The following is a 22,791-nucleotide window of genomic DNA, read 5'->3' as shown; positions in this document are numbered from 1 at the left end:
TGTTAAGCTTATTTGGCTCCACATATTTGTGTGAGAAGACATTCTCTGTCATGAACTTAAACAAGAACTGCTTGAGGTCAAGACTAAATGACTTCCACCCACGTAACATTTTACGCATCTCAACCAATTCCCTCAAACCAGACCTGGCCTGTCTACTGAAATCCAGATCTCAATATCACCCTTCTCATTAGTGTTAGTAAGTTACCCATCTCTTGGTCAATCTGAAATTCTGAGTGTTTTGAATGGTAACATCTGTCAATAGTAACAGTGAAAAGCCAAAAGCACAGTTATAAATATATGCACTTGGACATCTGGCACTTAGTATATTAAGCTTTTGAATGAGGTTTGCCTATAAGTGCTGGTGTTGTACCTGTAGATGTGATACAAAATATTACTTTCTGAATGATCTTGTGAAAGACAAGAGCAAGAGTCATATGTTTTAAGCTTAAATGTTAACAGATTTTGCATTACTCATATAAGTCACGTTTAAAATGAACATGGGGTTAAGATTTTTAATTAACTTCATGGAAGTTTAAGGTATCCCATACAGTTTATTCTATGTTATCTGACTCCAGATGTGGAAGAAAGGCAGAATTGTTTTTTTTTATTTGTTCACGCCTGAGTGGCTTAGATTTGGTTACATTGCCATTTAAAAAATGATAATTGTGACAATGAAAATACAATTATTATAGAACAGTGCACTTGTATGTAACTTTTACTGTTTAAAGAATGTCAGAAGGGACCACTGGCCCCTGGGAATCTTCACATTATCAGATCCTCTTTAAAAAAAAGTTTGGACACCCCTGACTTTGAGAAATTGATGCTTTTTGAATAGGAGTCAGTTGGAGCCAGGGATTTTCTGGAACCAGCATCTGGCGTCTGTTGGTGGTATTGCACTTCTGCCTCAAGCCGTGGTAGCTGCTGCTTGGCCCTGATGGGATGAATCGACATGACCTGAGACCTTTTGCAATAAAACTGGCCCTGATCCAGTAATGAGGTAGACTTGTAAGCTCTGACCTGAGACCTGTGCGTTACATTCCTACGATCCTCAGTCACCCAGGGATTAAAATCCTTATATAGGATTGTTCTGTGGGTCCCAAAGTGCTCATGTTGGAAGTCACAGTATATACAGTCAACTCTGCCTTTGCTCCTCATGAGCTTACACATGCTGGTGTTTAGAGGACATGGCTGGTGATATTTATATTTTTCTTATTGTCAACAAATCCTACAGAAGGCCATAACCAACAAAGAATTGATAACAAGTATTGCCTGTGGATCCTGATACAGCTTGCTCATCTGTGTTATGAAACTCCATAGTTGTCCAAAAGCTATGAAAAGCACAGCACCAGCATAGTGAAGTTGGAAAGTATTGGGAGTTGGACTAACGCATTGTTGATCTGCTGACAATAAGAAAAATGTAGAATATCAGCCTTTCTTTCCTTTCTCTGTATATGTCTTTCAGCCTCTCACCTTGGATACCTTCTGTGCACACACAGGTGAGATGATGATGTCAATTATGTTCACACATTAATGGAGTCTTCATGTCCATCCTGAAAGCAAAACTGAAGATCTCTTTGAGCAGAATACACCTCACTGATGAGGCTGGATTTTTTTCTCCTGCTCATTTTGTAGAAAGCCTTCCACTCTTCCCTTTGTCTATTTCCCTGAATCCTACTTTCATTGTCTTCGACTTCTTTCAGATAATCTCATTTAGACTTCCCCTCTTGATTCTCAAGCCTCCTTCTCTCTCTCAGTGGAGCTCCCCGCCTCTCTCCCATGGCTCTGTCTTTCTCTCTCTTCTTCACTCATTTCCTCTAAATGTGCACAGTATTGATGTTTTTCTCTCTATCATGGCCCCTGTGATGCTTTTCCTCTTTTTAGCTTTCCCCTTTGTCTCCAACCCTTTATTTGTCAAATGGTTCTCTGTAGTGCTTTCTCCCTAGGTATGCTCTCTCCCATGCTCACAGATGCATAGATATATCAGGGTTTTAACAGAGTTTTGGATGGCTAAGACCAATACTGATTTTTGTTGTGAAACTGCTGATGGCCAATATATACAGCATCTGTAAAGCATACAGTTTCCCTGATTAAGAAATTAGCTATTAAATTGTCATTCACTGACAGATGCAAAGTTGTAGTGTAAGAGAAAAACACACTTTTATGTTTCTTGATTGCGACTCTCAGGGCTACAAACGTGATTTTTTGGAGAATGTCTGAATTGAGCCAGGCTGTCACTTTCTATTCGAAAAGTGAAAAAGAAATAAAGTATTTGCTCAGGATTGACCTGTTTGAATTCAAAATTCACAATAAGGCCTGTTGCTCTATGAACTAAACTATGGTTTCTTTACTAACCCAAAATGGCTAACGCAAAATGAAGAAAACTGGCAAGCTGTGCTAAACGGATAATAATGACACTGAAAAGTAATGTGTGGAAACAGTTTGGATGTACCACTGTAAACCCAGATCCCCAGAAAATCACAGATAAAAGTAAGGCTGTTAGCTGATTTTAGGTTATCTTGTCACTCGAGTGAAGCAGCGGAGGCGCTGCTAATAAACTGTTCAATGTAAATTCTACAACTTGGGTTGCGTTTGAATTAATCCAAATAAATTGTGTGTTAGTTCTAATTCATTCCAACTTGATTTTTTGAAACAGTGATAGCTCTAAAAAATTAGAAATGACATGCATTCCTTCCTAAGGTTTTGTCTAAATCAAATTAGCAGCATCCTACATATTGTGAATGTCCTACATATTAAAATGCCAAAATAGAACAATGACATGCATAAATTCCTCAAGAACCATTCTGGTACACAGTCTATCATAAAAATTGGTAAAAAAAAAAAGTATGAGTATTCTCGGTCCACGGTGGTCTAGGTAGACATGTACCATGTAAACTGGTTCAAGTAACATTTCCTGTCATTCTCTTGACTATACACGATCAATTAAAGGCAAAAATGCACAATCTTAAATATAAAAAAACGGAATATTCAGTGTTTCCCCAGATTAATTGTTTTCAGGGTGGAAAAACCTCTAAAACTATTTACTGTTGGTCATCATGGGACACAGAAACTAAACACCCAGACAGATGAAACTTCTTTACAACACCATAACCAAAATGGCTTTGTAGCAGTTAATCTGGGATGCAATACAGCCCTCACATGAGGATTAATTTACAGCAAAACAGGCTTCATGATGTATAATATTTAATATTAAATAAAGATAATTTCAGTTTGATATATTGGCTTACTTGTAATAAACAGAAACACACACAGTCAAATACACACACAACCTTTGCACCCACTTTTTTGGTTGTAAAAAGCAGAAGTAATAGAGAGCCGAGCACCATGTCAAGCTGTATTTTACATTTACAAGCATATCTCCCAACAAGCCAATCTAAGGTGGTGAGGCCAGACGAGGCTGGCTGTATCACGGTCCATCTAGTCAGCAGAGTGCCGGTCTTATAACGTGGCCTGTATCTAAGCAGAAAGGATATTTAGGGAGCGATATAGAGAGCGATGAATGATAGGTGAAAGGAAGGACGGATGAGAGAGGGAGAGATGTAAAAAGAGAAGGCTCATGTACGAGAGAGGCCGTAAAGAGCGGAGAGGTTGGTTTCAGCGTGTTTAAGAGCTTGGCAGAGGAGCGGCTACCGCTACTGCGACTGTGGTTTCTGGGGAATCGATGTGTGTGTATCTGTGCATGTGTGTGTGATAGGGGGAAAGGGATCCGGGGTATTTTCCTGGCATTTGATGGACAGCTTAACGCCCGGCTTGTAAAAACAGCAGAGCAAAATGTTCCACGTGCCAAAGGACGGGGGGAGGTCACACACACGCGCACACACACACAAATACACACACACTCGCGCACAATAAAAGTGAAGTGTCGAGTTTTACTCTTATTTATTAGGGATCCTGTGGTGTGGGTGAACAGTCACTGGGTGGTAGGGCAGCGCAGACTAAAACCTGATGATATTTTCTTAACATTTCCCCTGATTACATCCAAACATCTCCCATCTGTAATCAGATTTTCAACATTTCCCTGTGGGGAGGGCGAACCTCAGGCTAGTGACCACATGGCCTCAACCGGCTCCTGCTGGATCTTTTTTGTGCAACAATGAGCTCAAGACCATTAGTTCAGGAAGTACTGTAATCTGTTCACAACTATTGTTGCGCAAAAGCAGACAGCACCTGTGTTCATGATAAAATTCCCAGATGAGTTTCATGCACTGCTTCTTTATCAAATGCTTCCTTCCTCCCTCATGGGAATGTTAGTCATATCCAACTATCAGATCTCCGCGACTCCGCTTTGGATAGGTCAACAGCTATACACCTACTTGTGACTAACTCTGCTCCTCTTCTCCTTTCACCTTCTATGTCACATTCACATTATCTCCTGGTTCTACTCCACAAATCCAGTCCAGTCCAGTGAACCACGTTGGAGGGCTGACTTCATCTCGCCGTGTTACAGCCAACATTGCACAAACTTTCCGTTTCACTGCACTCTACCTCTCACTGTCCTCGTTCCGATTCCAATCTCAACATGACAATCTTGAATGGGTGTTACAACATTTTGTACTGTTGCATTTTTTGAGGGGGTGGTTGAGCAACAAAAACAGAATGGGGATCTTGATGGAAACCAGTTGAGTTACCGGTAGTAGATTTTAAAGATGCAGGATATGTAGCTTTTCTAAATGAGCAGAAAAAGCAAAGTTTTATGCGACATACTGTAAATACTGCTTGTCAACCTCAAGCTATACGTGTTGATAGGAACTGATTTGATCTTTGTGATTTTGGGCTGGTCCCTCATATAGAGTCATACAATCAAATACCATACGGCATCAGCCAAAAAGCAATTGAATGAACACTGCTGACCTTCAAAAAATCTATTCTAGACTCAAACACTATTAAGATAAAAGACGGAGAACATACCAAGCTTTCAATGTAGGGAAGTGATGATGCTGAGTTTTTTTTTTTATTTTAAACTTTGCTCAATTAGCTGATTTATAATTAAGTTTGCAATCTTTAAATTGTGTACTGCAAGTTCAGGTATGAGCAACTGAGACAAGTGTAACGAATGATTGAATGAATGATAAGAAATAAGAATCAGTATCAACAGATGTCTGTATGGTTATCTGATGTTTACAAAATGAATATGATGAAAAGATTTCATGACTTATTGTTTCTAATCAGGGAACAGCTGGATATCTTTATCCTGCTGATACAATACATAATGGTACCATTTTTTTCAAACTTGCTTGGGTGTTAAAAATATATGTGAGATATATCTCACGGATATGAAATGTCTCAGAGTTATAGAATCACCCTGGTGTGATTCAAGTCAGCTAACACAAATGTGTAGGATGCATGTGGTGCTTCACTGCCTTCAGATGTCTCAGAATAAAAGAAGCAGGGAATAATTTATCCTCACAGCATCACTGATTCATTTGCACGTATAACAATGTTGCTCCTTTTACATGATCACTGAAATAACTGCACTGATAAGTTTTTTGCACTGTATCATTTACTGTCTCTTTTTCTGAGGTTATTTGTCTGTTAACAGCGATGTAGATCAGCTTAGAGTCCATACAAATTGCAACACTTGATCCAGGCAGTTTTTAGCAAAGAACAGGTCCAGAAACCCCCCCCAATATTTAGACTTTAAAGCTACAATATGCAAGTTCTGGAAATTAAGGTTGCGCTAGCATGAGATGACCTGCATCCTTGTGATTTGACTAATGCAGTTATCAGGAGCTTGCTTGCCTCTGAGTAAGTCATAGAGACAACTTCCAGCAGCTAATGCTAGCTTTGAGCCTCAGTACTAGAGGAGTAGTAGGCCAGAAGAGCATTTAGATATTAATTAACAGCCATGAGCTTGCACCCCTGACTTTGGCCATCTCTGATTCGTTTGAAGGGTGAGACTCATTTTAAAACTTGAGTAGGGAATATCTCTGTACTGCTGCTGTGTTGTGCAGTGAGCTTCAGTCACAGAGGTCCTTGACAACACCTCTCCACAACAACAAAAAAAATAAACTAAAAAGAAAAAAACTTACATACAGTAGCTTTAAAATGGCAAAAATCACAGCACTTTACACTTCTGAAAGTAACACTTAAATTTTCCAGCCTCCATTTAAAAAATGCATGAAAACCAACTGATTCAAGGCCTTTTTCACTTAAACAATGACTCATGATAGATTGTCTGGGAAAAAAAGTTCATACCCAAAACTTATTAAGAGATGTCAGTCAAAACAGTCATGAAACCAAGAATTAGATGTTGAAAATATCAAAACATTGGCCTAGAGATCATGTTCTACCAACTTCATCACCACATTCGTAATAAGCATTTACAGCCTTTTGAACCCTGTCGGCAAAGTTGATCCCCGTTGGGCACCATGAAACAACGAGTTACAGCAAGATGGTGTCTGACCCAAATGAAGCAGGCTTCCCTCAGGCCAGGCAGTAAGATGTGTCAGCCCTCCAAACGTCATCACACTGTTTGAAATTAACACCTGCGTCGAGATAATCAATGTAAATGCCAGACCACAGTGCTAAAATAATCCATCCAAACTCAACATTCATTTCACAGCCAGCAAGCCAGCAAGCACTAACAAACGTTAAGCTTTTAACATTTGCAGTGTGGCCTTGACTGGAATGATTTGGCACCGTCTTTGAGTCTTGTATTCAGATTTCACAATATATTCATGGGGGACCCTGATCCAGGACGATTCAAATTCTACTGTTGGGCCAGAAATCATCTGAAAGAGAAAAAAATTAGAGGTGCTAAGTCATTTGGGACACTCAACCATGGGCTGTTTAATAACTTAAAACTTTCAAAAAGTAAAGAAAGACACCACTGGTTTCTTCTCTTTCATAAGAAAGTTGGTTAAGGTCAAATGACTTCCATTCTTAGTATGGAGGTCATGTGATATGCGGCCACAAAGAAGCCTCTGGTGGAGGTTACACATCATGCTGCCCCAGATCCTCTTTATCAAATGTCCACGTCTGTGAGTTGTACATATACTGTAGAGGCTACAGGCATGATTTTCTAACAAACTCTTCCAGAAAGGAACATTGATGCTTGTGGCTGTTGTCCAGGTTGGTGTCGTTCTGACGACGATTCTTCTGCCCAGCAAAGCCCCAACATGCCGAGCAGCAGTGACTCACGGGAAATGAGGGTATCGTCTTTAGAATAAATCACAACCAGAGTGTGACGAGGCCTCTTTTCACAATCTGACAGAGCAACCAATCTGTTCTCTCCCTCCCTCCTTCCATCCATACCATACTTACTCTGTCATAATGAGGAGCTGTCACTCAAACGGATTCAAGCTGCACTTATTGCAACACCGGCGAGGTTACAGGACTAGCCAGCTCAGTTGGGATTAAAGTCTCAGTTGCAATTGTTGAAACAGAGTTTATGGCAATACATTGGGCAAATCTGGAGGAAAGAGTTTGGGAACAAAGACTGCATGTGCTGCAACCCACTGGATGGGCCAGATGAAATTTAGCTTATGAACTGAAACACATGCATTATGCATAATGAACAGAGGCCGAAGGGAGAGAGAGACAGAGAGGAGACATCTTGTCATCACTAAAAGAGAACGATGGAAAGATGGACAAAGGAGATGTCCCAAGGGACTATGCACTCATTCTGCATGGCTGCCTATCCGTCACCATGGAAACTGTGTGTCTGTGTGTGTGTACACATTTGTGTGTGTGTGTGTGTGTGCACCGGCGACCAACAGTGAGCTGGAGGGTGTGTGTGTGTGTTATGAGGAGGGGGAATAATGTGTAGGTGCTACGCAGGAGGCCTCCCACTGTGTTAGCAAGAATACCTTCGAAAGTCACTATGATCACATTCCACGTCACAGTGCGTGTGTGTGCGCGTGCATGTGTGTGTGTGTTACAGACAGAGAGAGTCTGTGGACGGAGAGATCTTATCGTTTAAAAGCAGGACGCTCAGTTGATGAGTGATCTGCCGGATGGTGTGATTGATGAAGGACGGAGTGATGAACGCTTGATGAGATGAAAGAGTGAAGAGCCATCAGCACGCAAACGCCGACACACACACACACACACACACGCTGAGAGACGAAGCCCATGACTGAGGCCTCTGATGTGTAGGCAACACTCATGCATGCGTACTTGAACGGACACGCAAACTTATAGAACTAAAAGACACATTGTGCAAAAAAACACACACACACTCTAACACACACCTCCGTGGAAGATGAAGGGACAATTATAGATGAAACGTTTTCTTTGAGCCAACAGAAACGTGACATGAATAGCACAGACGAGGCTGTACTGCTATGCACATATACGTGTTTGCAAACACACATTCTGACACACACACACACATAGCTACATAGATGTACAGACAGAAATCACTCAGGCTGGTGACAAAGTTAGTGGTAAACTTCTTTTTTCCTTTGCTTTCCACTTGCAATGTTTTTTTTTTTTTTTCTGCAACTCCCTCCAGAGAGGAGAGTAATTTGTCTGTGGTCAGGTCACACACACACACACACACACACACACACACACACACACAAACACACACTTTGTCTTTGTATCTTTGTCACATTGTCTGAAATAAAGTAAAATGTTGATTAAATGATTGGTAAATCAGTTCATTGACTTGACACCACTGTGTGGAAGAGGCCCGCTCAACCCCTTGGAATACACACACACACACACACGTGCATACACACGCACACACACACACACACTCTTTGTACAGACCTTTACCTACCCAGATACACTCACAAACTCCCACTCATAAACTCACAAACAGATGTGGAAACAGTCTCTCTCGCTCTCTCATTCTCTTTCTCTCTCTCTCAAACATACACACACACACACACACACACTCACACCACACACACCCCTGGCACCTGAGAAGTGTGCCCTTGCTGTGCCAGGCTGTGCCAACATGTGGGAGCAGTTACAGTAAAGAAACACTGCCAAGACCACTCTGGGCAGGGCAAACAGCTGCCAGGGACACACACACACACACACACACGCACACACACACAATCCCAGATCCTAAACCTGCAGTCTCACTCACACACCCATCCTGCGCTTTCACTACCACAAGAACATACCCACAAATTCTCCAAACAACTTCCTCACACACACTGCACGTAATCCACACATAATCCCTCGTCTCTTCCTCTGTCAGACTTTCTCATGCAAACACACACACACACATACACACACACTTTGCTGAGTCAATGCGGATAACAAAAGACCAAAATATAACCAGGATTTCCCCCGCCTGTCTTGATTTCTGTTGTCTGTGTCTGATATATAGGAAGCTTAACTGTTCCATTGATTTTGCACTGTACATTCCTGGTGTGTTGCTTCAGCTCTGCTCACTCAGCGTGGCGTCTTAATCTCTCAGGATCGCTGTCAGTTGATGAATCGTCAGTCATACAGACCAAGCAGCGCAGCTTTCAGCTTCAGGGACTACAGGCAGAGACATTTAGACAGAGAACGTAAAGCAGACATTGTAGGAAAGCTGTTGTCTTTGTACTATATCACCATTCGCTCTTTGTGCGTCTTACATGGCTCATAACATCAATGTTTGTTTCTTCAAGATGAGAAACTGGTCCACTGAGGCTACTTTCACCAGAGAAAATGCTCTCTGTCCCTCTTCTATTAAGAATTATTAATAATTATGATGTTTACCAATTATTCTCTAAATTGTTCATTAATTTTCTGCCATTTATCATCATGGTAACTATGTCTTGACACTAGCCCTGTGCATGGGACTACCATTACCTGGGCTTCTCTTGTGATCAGTAATATCTGCAGAGGTCATCAGTGTTCTTAATTGCTTTGAATCAGGCATGCGTGTAAACTGTAAAGTAAAAATTCCACCACAAATTACCTCCCATGTTTCACCAAACACACAGGTCATTAGGTAATATAAGTTCAGTGTCTCAGTAATTAGGATTTTTTTTTGGAGAGCCATTTGGAAAGAAGCTATCTTAAGATTTGGGCTAAATTAAGCCGGCTAAATTCTAAAATGCTGTTTTCGAGCAAATCCACATGTGCTCACAGCAGGAGTTTCAGCTCGCTTCTGCAAATACTTCCGTCCACATTAAAACGGCAAAACGGGTAATTCTCCTCCCACCAGGCATGCACGGAGGACAGATGAGCAAGTCAGCCACAGAAAACCAGCGAAGAAGAAACGGTATGCTATTTCCGTTTCTACAGCGGCTTCCTGACATTTTGTTTATTGCAAGCAGATGACAGCAATTTCAGCGAGAGAAAAGTGATAGACTGCAACTTTTAACTCTAAATAAGCTATCAAAGTAGAACAGCACTCGCATGAAGCCATCTGCCATTGTTGTAATTGTCATTGTTTCTTCCTCTCTCTCTTCCAATAAAACACCAATGAAAAACAATAAAGTGCCACGTTACTGACAAACTGTTTTGTCACCGATATGACAGTGTTTCTACACAGCTCCAATTCCTGCCTTACACACTATAACACGGTTTCAGATTAACACACTCGAGGCCATTTTGGAAAAGCTCCATTTTTGGTGGAGAAAAAGATGCATTTACAAGTTTAGATGGCTTAGTGTGGACATGGTCTAAATTGCTAAGAGGCTATATTAGGAATTTACCCACTTTGCCTGTGTTTTGTGCAGTAAACACACAAATTCCTGAATTACAAGAGGTTCACAGGTGAAAATAGGATTACAGTTGCTTTGACTTATCTATGGGAAGATAAAACTAATAATAAAAATAGAAAATACACCAAAATTCAGGAGAAGCATCCCAGTTGCTATTTTCACAAGTGTTTAGAGGAATAGTTGGACATTTTAGGAGAAAATAATTTACTTTTTTGCTGAAAGTCAAATGAGAAGAATGATACCACTCTAATGCCTGTACGCTAAATATGAAGCTAGAGCCAGGACCCATTTAGCTTAGCTTGGCGTGAAGATCGGAAACAGGGGGACACAGTTAGGATGGCTCTATCCAAAAAGAAAACTATATCTTGTTTGTGAAACATGGTGACAGTAGGCTGATGTTTTTTAACCTTCGAACAGAACTAGGCTAGCTGTTTCCACCTGTTTCCAGTCTTTATGCTCAGCTAACTATCTTCTAGTTCTAGCTTCACATTTAGCATACATACACGAGAGTGGTATCAATCTTCTCACATAACTCTTAGCAAGAAAGGAAAGGAGCTCATTTCCAAAAATGTCAAAATATTCCTTCAGATATCAAAGCCTTTATAATAAAGAAACTTTTGAGATATATGTACAAATATTTAGCAAATATGTTCTGTGGTCTTATTGCTATCAAGTTGCAGTGAGGTTGTGCAGTATTATTTTACTGTGGAGCATGTTTGAGAAAAATCTGATGAAATGTAAGGAAATGCAACCTGCCTGTTAACATCACCAATGATGCATCAATTCACATATAAAGCGGCGACAGAGGCATGTGTGGAGATAAATCCTCGAACACTGTCACACTGTTCAGGTTTCACGTTAATTTACTGTACGTATTACATCCAGACAGGTGTACGGTTACAGGAATTTTGATGACCCCTGCAGGGTAGCTGACAACACATCAGGAGGAAAGAACATACAGGGCAGTTTGAGGTATGTGTGTGTGTGTGTGTGTGTGTGTGTGTAGGCGAGTTTGTACTGGTTGTTTTATATAAATATACTGTACAAATCTTTTCTCCAACTGTCGCTGGGGTAGAATTGGCCAGCTTGGCAATCAAGTGTCTCCCTCTCTCTCTCTCTCCCTCTCTCTCTCTCACACACATTCCCGTATAAATTCCACCCTGCATCCAGATCATATAATATCACACACACATTCCTACACAGCAGCTATCAGGTGTCTGTGGCTCGGGTTGCTGTGTCCACTAAGACTTTACAGGATGATTGACCTATTCTGACTGTCGGGGCAGGCGGCCTCCTGCTGGCCAAGACTCCTCTACTATTCCAAATATCAAATACCAGCATCAGCGATAACCACCAGAACTGCTCCGTGTAATGTACAACCCGGTGTGTGTGTGTGTGTGTGTGTGTGTGTGTGTGTGTGTGTGTGTATGCCTGTAGGAAAGAGGGTTAATCATCATGGTGGTTTTCCTGGCTCTTCCTCAGTCCCTGTGCTCCTCTTCATCGTCCACCTCCTCATTTCCCTCGGTTTCTTCTTCTCTTCTTTCCTCTGCTTCTTCAAACTTTAAGTAAAACACAACAGAGTGAATGGAAAAAGATGTTCTGTCTCTTTCTGCCTTTTCAATATGTACAGACCTACAATTGAATTAAACTGAAATTTGTTATAATAGTTTTAAAAGCTCCCCCATTCCTCCAAGTCCATTTCCTGTTTCAGTCACAGAAAACATTTTAACAGTTGTTCATTTATTGAAGGGATTTAAAAAGGATTTTTGTTTTGAGGTGAATTATCTACAAAACGTAGACCTAAAATACTAATTATTATTTTAAATGTATAATGTCACATAAATTAAAGATACAAAGACACCCCTTATTACAACAAAAAATAATTAAAATATACTTCAAATAAAACATGAAATGTGGTTGAAAAAAGTGAAATAGAAATAAACTCAATTTAAGTGTTTTTTCTTCTATTTTTTAATTTTGGTGTAAAAGTGGTTAAAGAAAATGTATATTTAAAAATTAACCTATGGTATCAAGGTGAAATACTAGGTAATAATAATAGGATGATAGGTTTGTTAAACATTATTTTACTCGTGTTAGATACAGTACGAACTGTCTAAATTCTCTCTGACGTGAAATAGCGAGTGAAAAGAAGCCTTGGCTTTTTGAGGGACAAAAATGCCGATGTTTAGTGTACATGTCTCAGATTTGGTCTCATTTTCTGCTTCATTGTCCTGAGTGGAAAATGTCGCCACATCATCTACATTTGGCCCTAAATGTCCCCTTAAATATTCTGTGTAATGGGCCAGAGAGTAAAACAAGTCATAAAACGGGGGGAAAGAGAAAGAACAGAGGAGGTTTGTTGGTGTTGTAATGTAGGAAAACATGGACATGACTTCCACACTGCCAAGAATCCATGATTTATGTAAGCCTACCATCTGTTGCCACAGAATACGTTGCACAACTACCAATGAGTCAGATTGGCTATACGGACATCTACAATGTCATCAAAGTGCACACACACACACACACACACACACACATACGGATAGTAAGATGGATACCAGCGGCGAGCTCATGGAGGCTCATATGAACGATAGATGAGGTGATGCAGAGAAGACCACTGATCTCCTTACTCCCACTCTCAGTGACCTGAATATACCCCAGTACACGCACACACACACACACACACACGCACACACACACACACACACGCAAATGTGCACAAACACACACATGCAGCATCCCGCTGCAGCTGGCAGCCATTCATTCACTTCGGTGACATGCTCAGGCTATATCTAAATGGAGAGCTTTCTCTGGATTGGACCCCCCCCCCCCCCCCCCGCCCCCCCAACACACACACACACACTCTCCTTTTTCAATTCAACTATTTTAAACTAGAATACAGATACACACACCTGCACAAATACAGTAGAAGCACATAATAACACACACACACATACACACACTGATTGAGCCGCTCCCAATGGATAACCTCTAGACTCCTCTTGGCGGGTGCACATGCTTCAGATGTGATGTCTTTGCTCCTGTCCACCAGCTGCCGTCTGAAAACTAAAAAACACAATAACACAAACTGCCACACCTTTCTGTGACACCTTGACCCTTTACACACACGCACACACACAAACACACGCACACATTCTCACACACAAATCAGCTTGTGGCGTGTTTGCTCTTACGACGTGAAAGCCCTCTCTCATTAACCCAGAGGGCACCCCCAGCCTCCCATTGTGCCCCTATCTCCCGCAGCATTCTGGGTAAAGTAGTCTAACAATGTCAACCAGATAAGCCCAATACAAACCTCCTGATAAGGAGTCAAAGACTGCACTTAATGTCTGTGTGTTCTGAAGGCGTTGGTTGATTGAGGAGCCGATGAGGAGGATGTAAAAGACCAGCAGTGAGCAGAATGGGCACATGAGTGTGTGTGTGTATGTGTGTGGTCAGACTGGTAGGCATAGTGTTTCATATCTTTGTAATAACAAGTTAAACTGCCGAAACAGCGAAACGCAGGAGACAAAAGGAAAGCAAACACACATACCGCTGGACAAAGAGCCTATCTTTGAATGTGTGTAGGCCTATGTGTGTGATTTCAAACTATGTCCGAGGACCATTAGCAAAGTTATTCAGAAAAAAATGTGAGTCACCTTTTCCTGTATTGACTAGAAAAGCAGGGAGAGATACGCTGGCCAAGAAGAGAAAAGAAAAACCCAGCAAAAGAGGGGCTGATGTTAAAAACACCACTTGGTATTAAATAAAGTTTACAGCTGGCGTTCAAGGCAACGCTGCGCTCGAGCCTTCTTCGCGTGGTGCCACGAGGCAGCCAGACTGTAATTTGAGGTCAAAGGTAAATCCTCCATCCAGACTTTAATGTTGCAATAAGCCGCATCACAAAGGCTCTGGTTACAGTGCGATAAAAAGGTGTGAATATATCACAGGAAGTCTCAAATAAAACGCAGTAAATTTGTGCACTTTGTCCTAGAAACTCCACACCCTGCAAGGGATAATCTCGACTGTTCTTCTCAGCTCTCAGCTTACACTCACACACACACACACACACACACACATAAAGGAGAGTAGAAAGACACACAAAAGTAGAGGAATGCATGCAGACTGTAGATTTACATTGGTGTATAAATGGCCTCTGTCTGATGAGCACATGTGAGCTGCATTTCTGCATTCACACACACACACACACATGCAAAGAGTGAGGATTTGAAATCTTTGCGGGCTGAAAGCTGATCTCCTCGCTTTGTTCTCTTGATGGTTCTGTTCCGTTTTTATTATTCTGAATACCTGACCCACCTGTACAGCCCGAGGAGACTTTATCCCGCCCGTCGTCTCTCATGAAACACCGCTAGATACAGTTTCCCTTTCTCTCCCATTCTTTTCCCTCTATCGGCTACAGCTACAGTTTCAGATTGCTTCCTCCTCTTGTGTTTTTCTTTTTTTTTTTTCCTCCCCCCTTCTCAACCTTCCACGCTTTCTTCTGTGGTCCATTTTACTTCAGCAGACAAATGACGGGCACTGATGAACACAAGGCAGTATTCAGAGGACTCACACCCGGCAGAAAAGAAAAAAAAACATCAAGATTTTTTTTTTGTAAGAATCTTTTTTTAATGAAACACAAAAAAAGGCAATAAAATTAAGATAAATAATTTTTTTCTTTTTGTACATGAGGAAATATTTAAGTCATATTTCCAAAAGAATGACTGAAATTACATAATATATTTTAGTAGGCCATCTCAACCGTACAAAGCAGGTTCCAGTGGGTCTACAAAACAAAACAGGTCGCACAATGATGCTGCTTCTGTCAAAATGTGGTTAGAACTGAATCCAGTGTTTCTTAAAGAAAATACAGCTTTAAAAAAAAAAATCAATTAAAGACCCATAAATGTAATATTTCAAAAAGTGAGTTTCACATTAGATTTCTTATAAAGCTTTTGCTTTGCAGTGTAACAGCAACATTGTTGTTAAAAGTCAAAAAAGTCAATGTCCTAAAAAGAAAAAAGGCATTCATGTTCTTCCCCCTGTACATCCTATACACTGACAACACACAGTCATTACAGGCTTGCATAAACAGTAAGACAATGGTAAACTAGGAAAACAAGCAAACATAAAACACACACACACAGACATTTTTGGCAAAGCAGGAATAAAAGTGACAAGAAGCATAATTTGTGATTTGATCCTTATCTTGCTTTTTTTTTTTTTTGTCTCTCAACATTGTCCCATTGATTGGCTCTGATTGTCCTTCACAGTCACGTGATGCCATTCTGGTTGCCATAGAGACCTCAAGTGCATCAGCTGGGCAGTGTGCAGACAATGTTGCTGCAATGTTTCTCAGAGGCTGTCATAGCAACGCTGGATGAACACGAGCAGACAACGAGAGGAACTCTACTTCAAATACCTCTGTGATTGCAGGGGTCCCGGATTCAGATTTGATTGAACATCTTTTTGTCTTTTTTTTCATAGAATTGTTTTCTTCTACTGCAGTGAAGCATAAACTCACAGGTGCTTTGGTATGTTTCTTTTTGATGCCAGATAAATATCTACATTTTTTATAGAAATACAGGCTAAAATAGATAAAGAAGATTCTTTCAGGATCAGAGAACAGCAGAAACTTAGTTTCTTTTCCAGTATTTGTAAAAAAAAAAAAAAAAAAAAAGAAGCTCCCAACAGGAAAAGCACACTCTAAACCTAACAGAGCAAAATAAAGAGAACAAAGAGATTTTGGACACATGTTTAAAAAGAGCCTTTTTCTGATTTCTTTATAAAAACAACATTTCCCAGACACCCTTTCTACATATTCATCCCTAAAGCAGGGCTTACAACCGCAAAGTCTTCACATCAGTTGTACAGCTTGACCCCAAATCCACATCTCCGATCCTGTTCAGTGCATTGAGAGAGAAGGACATTTAACCTCCTCCCTCTGCCAGACCCCTCCCCAAACCCCCCACACACAACCTTAAAAAAATCTAAATAAAATAATCTTCTCTGCAAAAGAAAAAAAAAAAAACAAGAACAAATATATATGTATACTATTTACAACATGTTATATTACACATAACGCTGTACAAAGCACACACGCTCGCCCATGCACACGTACGCACGCACGCAAACATGCACGCACAGTTCAAATAAACAATCCAACTACCTGTACATGTGTCTTCGCACCTGAATAGGAGGATACGAGAGAGGTATTGACGTGTATGGCTTGACAGGAGAAAAATCATTTTGTGTTTCCGTCTCAAGGACTAACAACCGAACGTTAAGTACTGGACAGATTCATATTCAGAGTGTTAAAGACATACTGACGGTGTGTCATGACGTCATCTTGGCTTGCAACCGACGAGCACAGGCATACATGTGCATGACCACACACACAGTACAAACACACACACACACACACACACACACATACACACACACACGCTAAAGCACTATTTACTCAGAGCTCATTAAATGCCAAACAGGGTCATCGCAGCCACTCTGCACACACATTTACACACAAAGTCCGAACTACAGTGTTTTTTGGTCCTGTTGGGGATCTCCCAATCGCCTTGTCATTATCACACTACCAGTATAAGACCATTAAAACCATCCAAACCAGTGTGGTTTACAGTAAGTCTCTCCTTACCATACAGTCTCTTCCGCTCTCTGAGTCAGTCTTTGTTTCAGAAAGCCAAGTCTGCTGTAGCATTTCCAAGCTACCATTCTCCAAAGTGCTCATGTCCTTGGTTCCTGTTCTTTTGTTGCAGTAATCTTGTCGCAGAGACAAGATATTCTCTTATATCAGCCACAGGGAAGGCTGTAGGCTCTTGCTGCGACAGGGAGCCTCAATCCACATCTGATAAAGAGGTAAAAATCTGACATGGGTCAGACTTTTCCCCAGAACAAACCGGACTCCTCTAAGTGCCAGTGCTGCTGGGCTTTATCCAGTGGGCTAGCTCCTTCTCTTACAAGGGACAGATCAATACGCAGAGCCGAAATTCTTCGTCTTGGTTTCCCTCTGTCCCTTGGTCTGTTCTGAAGGACTATCCTGGAAGCAGTCAACTCCAGAGTTTGGGTCAATATTTGGATTTCTCTCTAGCTGGTGGTGCTAGGACACAATAGCCATGCCATCAGCGCTGATCAGCTGGCCTGTGGTTGGCTCGTAGGTTCCAGCCAGGTAGAAAAGGTCATTAGACGTGCTACCGGGCTTGTGTTCTCGAATCATGTGATCATACTCAGTCCTGCTGACCACCTGGCAGCGATGGGAGATCGTCTGCACGTCATTCTCGTCTTCGTGGCTCGACTGGTACAAGGCATTCTAGGGTTAGGGGTAGATAGAGACAAGAAGATTTATTGATTGTATCCGACAGCTAAAACGTTGAATTTACAGTTGCTTTCATGAGAAAAGGGGTAACCCTCAAGATCTTTTACCCTGGATTTTCTCATGATGAAGTTTTAGTTTCTGCAAGTGGTGATCTTTTTTGTTTGTTCATGTATGGTGGATATTGCTGCTCATGCTAACAACACACATCTTTATCTGTGTATTCCAAAGAAACAACTGTTTTGCTGCTGCCAGAAATATAAAATGCACAGCTTCCTGTGCAGCAGAGATTTTTCCTGGGAAAGGCGTGCCTTACACTGAGTATTTAGAGCAGTAAATGTTCACAGTTTCATGAACTAAGTAGAGGTCCAACCACTCATATCAAATGGGAATAGGGAATAAAAAGAAGCAAAGTGGTAATATATTTAAATGAAAATGTCACGGACTGTTACTTTGACCATTCCTGCTTTAGAAATTCTTCTTGCACTCCCTGGTCTTTACCTTGCCATCGCGGTGTCGCTTCCCCAGGCAAGTCTCCTCCGGGTGGTAGAACCACTTGACCCTGACCACCATGCTGGAGCTCCACGACTCCCAGAGGCTCTCCACTCTGCCCACGTAGGGCAGCTGAGGCCGGCCAGGTGACAGAAATACAGCACAGTCCCCGACACGCACCGTCTCCTTGCCCCGCACGATGGCCTTGTAGAAAAGCTTGCGGGCTTTACCCTTCAGACCTCTTCTCTAGAGGGGGAAAAAGAATAAAAATAGCTCTCTAGGTCAATTTATTTAGTGTGTAGAGTTTATTTCACAACTAGCCTCATTTCAGAAATTAAGATTTGTTTGTTTTGCTAAACCTAGTATACATAGATTTAATATATTTTTCTAAACCAAAAATAGGTATGTTCTCTTAAAATATTCATTATGTCTTTTCTAAGTTAAAGGCATACTATGCGGGATTTTCCTAAAAAAACAATGTATAGATTGATACAAAAATAATCCCTTTCAATCATCACGTATGAGCCACTAGAAGTGTGTGGCAGTGTATTTATCAGCAGAGACCCTCTGCCTGTATTTTCTTATTATTCTTATTATTTTATTATTTTGCTGTTACGTTTTGGGACGCTTCTGGGCATCAACCTTTGGGCAGTGGGTGTGTAGCCACCAGCTGCGCAGGTTGTGAGGTCAGGACTCACAGGTTACATTGCTGTCTCCGTTTCTCTCCTCTGCTCTCTGTCTGTGTCATGGATGTATAAAGATAACAGGTCTCTGCATCTGTCTGCCCGAGGGCGGGGCTGAGCTCCACACACACCCACACACAGAGCAGAGAGGCCACAGCGGACAGGATAGAGCGTGCGCTTCAGCTGCATTCACACCAAATCTGGCAACGGGGCACCTTCCCACAGGGTTGTGTGCAGGTGTGCAGAGGTGTGGGTGTGTTTATTTGTGCTTTAGAATGTAACTACCATGACACAATTAGAAAATAACATAAGTCACAAATTATTTATCTGATTCACTGCTTTGTTCTCACTAACGCTGCTCCCTCTTTTCATTCACTCTCAAGCGCGCTCGATCACCGCTACTCTCGTCTCACTCTGCTCTCAGCTTGTTCTGAAGTCGGTGAGCCAGGGAGGAAGGGTTAACTTTGAATGGTAGGTTTACAAACAGCAACCGACAAATCCTGCATAGTATACCTTTAAGAAACCCAGTTCCTTTGTTGGGATTTGATTGAGACCATAACACATGTGACACACCTACATTTCTACTCAGTCTTTTGATTATTTGGGGCATGTACACACCAAAAGGTCAGCTTTTTCAGGCTGCACATCTCAGTTGACAGATGCAGTCATGTTTACAAAGCAAACAACATGGCAGAATAGAAGCTGAGAGTGGCAGCGGTTGCTCAAACGGCTTTTGTTCCGTTATCTCAGGATCGTGACTTAATAATCAGGGTAACAAATTCAAAGATTAGCCACACCAAGTAAGCCTGATAAAGTTGGCAATGTGTTCAAAGTCTGAGGCAGAATAAGCAATGCTGAGAGGGATCCCATTTGATCATCACATTTACTTTATGTAATCAAGGTATGACACAGCCAAAACTGCAGCAGCAATCAGTAACCTACTTAAGTCGGAAGGTTAAGTAGGTTACTGATACCCAAGACAGCCATTTTAAAACCATATAACCAAGAAAAACTGTCAACATGAGAAAACAAAGTCTGATTAAATTGTGATTGTAATGGATTGGAATTAAGTTATGAGAAATCCCTGCTACTCTCAGGCTCTGTCGTACAGTGACAAACAGCAGACCCATTACCGAAATAATTCTTGGTAACAACATCACTGAAATGTTGCTTTAAGTTGATTACTAGTGCATGAAACAAACTCAAAGTAACTCAAAAGCCATCTCTTCAATTACAGAATGTTTTACCTGTGTGGGGTTACCGGACCATTTCCACAGCTGGCGTCCAGGCAGCAGGGGAGCCATGTTGTGCAGAGGCTCAGGTGATGCCATCCTCTGCCTCTTAGCTGCTGTTGGGTCCTTGGAGGCAGGTTTAGACTGCTGGCTCATAGGACTGCTCTGGCCCTGGTGGTGGCTGTTAGGTACTCCTTCTTTCCTCTTCATCTGGGTCTTGGCTGTGCTACTGTTAGCCGCCATGTTTACCTTTGACATGTACTCCTTCCTGTCTTCTGTTCTGTCCGCCCTCACCTTTGACCCCGGGACGGCCATGCTAGCCTTGGCCACATAGCTGTGAGCCGGGGCTGTGGCGGAGGCAGAGGGGTTGGAGGTGGTGGGGTCAGGGCTCAGGAGGTCGGAGTTCATGTTCTGCCTGTGCTTGTGTTTGTCTTGCTGGAGCAGTGCGCGGCGGAGCAGCACCGATGAGGACTCTTCATCAGAGGAGTAGGACGAATCATTGTCTGAGGAGCAGAGGGACGAGGAGGAGATGGAGCCAGAGGATGAAGAGGACGATGAGGACGAGGAGAAGCAGACGGAGAGACGAGAGAGAAAACGTCCGTTTCGGTGGGATGAGACTGCTGCGCTTCTTCTTCGCGCTCCAGCATCTTGACCACCATCCTCATCATCCTCATCCAGCTCAGAGTAGGAGCTGGGGCAGTCGCTCGGGTACTCCAAACTGTAATCTCCACTTTGGACTCCGAGGCCTGCTGACAGAAGGTCTTTTCTAAGAGGGGGAGTGCCCTTTAGAAGAGCCTCGGACCGGGTTCCAGTGCTGTCTCTTTCCCCTCCTCCCTTCTTGCCATGCTTCACCAGCATGGCGGGGTGAATGTATCGCAATGTTGCTCCTGCAGAGGTGAGAGTCCTGCCTCCTCTCCCTCCACTCCCCCCGAGCCGAAGCAGGGCCTTGCCGTTCTTTGTTTTAGGAGAGGTCACTCCTTCATGGTCAAGCTTCACCAGGAACTGTTTCCTGTCCCGTTCGCTTACTGGCTTCTTGCTCCCAGCTGCCATTGCCATTGTGACAGCTGAGGAGCAAGCTGAGGAGGAGTCCCGGAGCCCCATGGAAGCTATGGTGGTGACAGGTCGCCCTGCTCCTGAGCCTCCTCCGCTTCCAAAAGTTGAGTAGCCATTGGCGATGCTGCTGAATGAGTCAACTACAAAAGGGGAACCAAAGATGCCCTTGATAGGGGTTGGGGGTGTGAGAGGGTGGGAGGCAGGGCGATGAAACACCCCCAAGTCTCGCTCTCGAATCCTCCTCTGGGTCTTGCGGGACGTTCCATTAAAGAGGAAGAAGTCAACTGGCGGTCTTTTCCTGGGTGCGGACCAGCTCAACAAGGAAGTGTTGCCTTTGGTTACGGTGTCTGATACTGATGTCGGTGTGCTGGAAGTCTTAGGCACTGAGTGGATTTTCTTCGGCCTGCCAACTGAAAAGGGAGCCGGCAAAAGACAGGAGTTATAATCGATATGAACTGACAGGTTTTAAGAGCAGACTGAGATTAATTACAGAACTAAGAGCTTTGGAGAAACCTAATATCTTTATCTCCTTGATCTTCACCTAGCCAGGTAAGTTTCGACATATCCATTACTCAAAGCACAACAAACCTGGCAAACCTGTCTCTTCCTCCAGCATTATTGTCACTCTGAGTTTGTGATGAGTTACATGTATGTTGCCTAACTACACAAAACACACCAATGACACTTCATAAAACCATGATTAATGTGGTCATATTGAAGGTAAATGGTAGGTGGCAAACAAGGAATTTTAATTTATGAGTCCTTCGGTTTGTAAACCCGTACTCTTCTCTGACTCAGAGGCATCAGATAATTGGCTGACATTTGGAAATATGAAGAACTGTATATGAGGCTTTGTTTTAAGGGCTGTGTGTACGTGAATGTATTTACTAGTTAGTAACTCTCAGACAACATATATTAAGACATATAGATGGATTTTGTGGTTTTCAGAGCAGAGTGCTGCATGTCCTTTCTTCCTCACCTGGTCTTTTCTCCTGGGGCCTCCCTGCTGGTTCCTCATTGGCTGGTTTCTCTGTGGGTGTTTCTTTCTTCTCCTGCGTGGAGCTTCGTCGACCACGGCGACCAGGTGAGATGAGAAGTGCTGGAGAGGGTTCCGCACCTGACAAACAAGACATGTTTAATGGTGGAATTTGTTATTTTCTTTAATTCATTAATTCTGTCTGTCTGTGTTTCTGTCTTTCTTTTTCAAAGCTAAACTCACAGCGGATTTGGTATCCTGGGGGCAGAAGTCTTATGTTTGCGAGGGAGATCCTTCCTCTGTCCCCATCATCAAACTCCACCATCACACTGCCCTCCTTCTCCTCTTCACCTGGACCTCCTACAGCACAACACACAGGAAGGAGGACATG

The 22,791-nt window shown here is 42.3% G+C and overlaps 1 protein-coding gene and 3 long non-coding RNA genes across 6 annotated transcripts in view; 2 read left to right on the top strand and 2 right to left on the bottom strand.

Moving 5' to 3' along the window:
* Window positions 1–692: 692 nt before the first annotated feature.
* LOC121887436 lies at window positions 693–9,857 on the bottom strand. Its single transcript, XR_006092970.1, has 2 exons — window positions 9,775–9,857; window positions 693–9,459 (listed from the first exon to the last, which is right to left on the bottom strand). It is a non-coding gene; the product is annotated as an uncharacterized LOC121887436 (long non-coding RNA).
* A 253-nt stretch (window positions 9,858–10,110) lies between these two features.
* On the top strand, window positions 10,111–20,461 carry LOC121887435. Its single transcript, XR_006092969.1, has 6 exons — window positions 10,111–10,189; window positions 11,520–11,606; window positions 18,493–18,602; window positions 19,217–19,386; window positions 19,523–19,610; window positions 20,377–20,461. It is a non-coding gene; the product is annotated as an uncharacterized LOC121887435 (long non-coding RNA).
* The window catches only part of bahcc1b (BAH domain and coiled-coil containing 1b), a 55,712-nt gene continuing 49,317 nt past the window's right edge, over window positions 16,397–22,791 (bottom strand). For 2 of the 3 annotated variants that reach the window (XM_042398195.1, XM_042398196.1), the window contains exons 24-28: window positions 22,644–22,760; window positions 22,404–22,541; window positions 20,387–21,834; window positions 18,466–18,702; window positions 16,397–17,961 (exon numbers count right to left, since the gene is read on the bottom strand). In XM_042398195.1, the coding sequence (XP_042254129.1) occupies window positions 17,752–17,961; window positions 18,466–18,702; window positions 20,387–21,834; window positions 22,404–22,541; window positions 22,644–22,760 (2,150 nt within the window). In that variant the 3' untranslated portion in view covers window positions 16,397–17,751. The remainder of the gene's footprint in view (window positions 17,962–18,465; window positions 18,703–20,386; window positions 21,835–22,403; window positions 22,542–22,643; window positions 22,761–22,791) is intronic. The other variant, XR_006092966.1, reaches the window with a different exon arrangement.
* LOC121887438 lies at window positions 21,803–22,723 on the top strand. The gene is made up of 3 exons (XR_006092972.1): window positions 21,803–21,973; window positions 22,373–22,508; window positions 22,634–22,723. It is a non-coding gene; the product is annotated as an uncharacterized LOC121887438 (long non-coding RNA).

The sequence above is a fragment of the Thunnus maccoyii genome, chromosome 20 (assembly GCF_910596095.1).
Source record: "Thunnus maccoyii chromosome 20, fThuMac1.1, whole genome shotgun sequence".
Lineage (NCBI taxonomy): Eukaryota > Metazoa > Chordata > Actinopteri > Scombriformes > Scombridae > Thunnus > Thunnus maccoyii.
The sequence above is the reverse complement of the archived record's forward strand: the minus strand, read 5'-3'. Positions and strand labels throughout refer to the sequence as shown.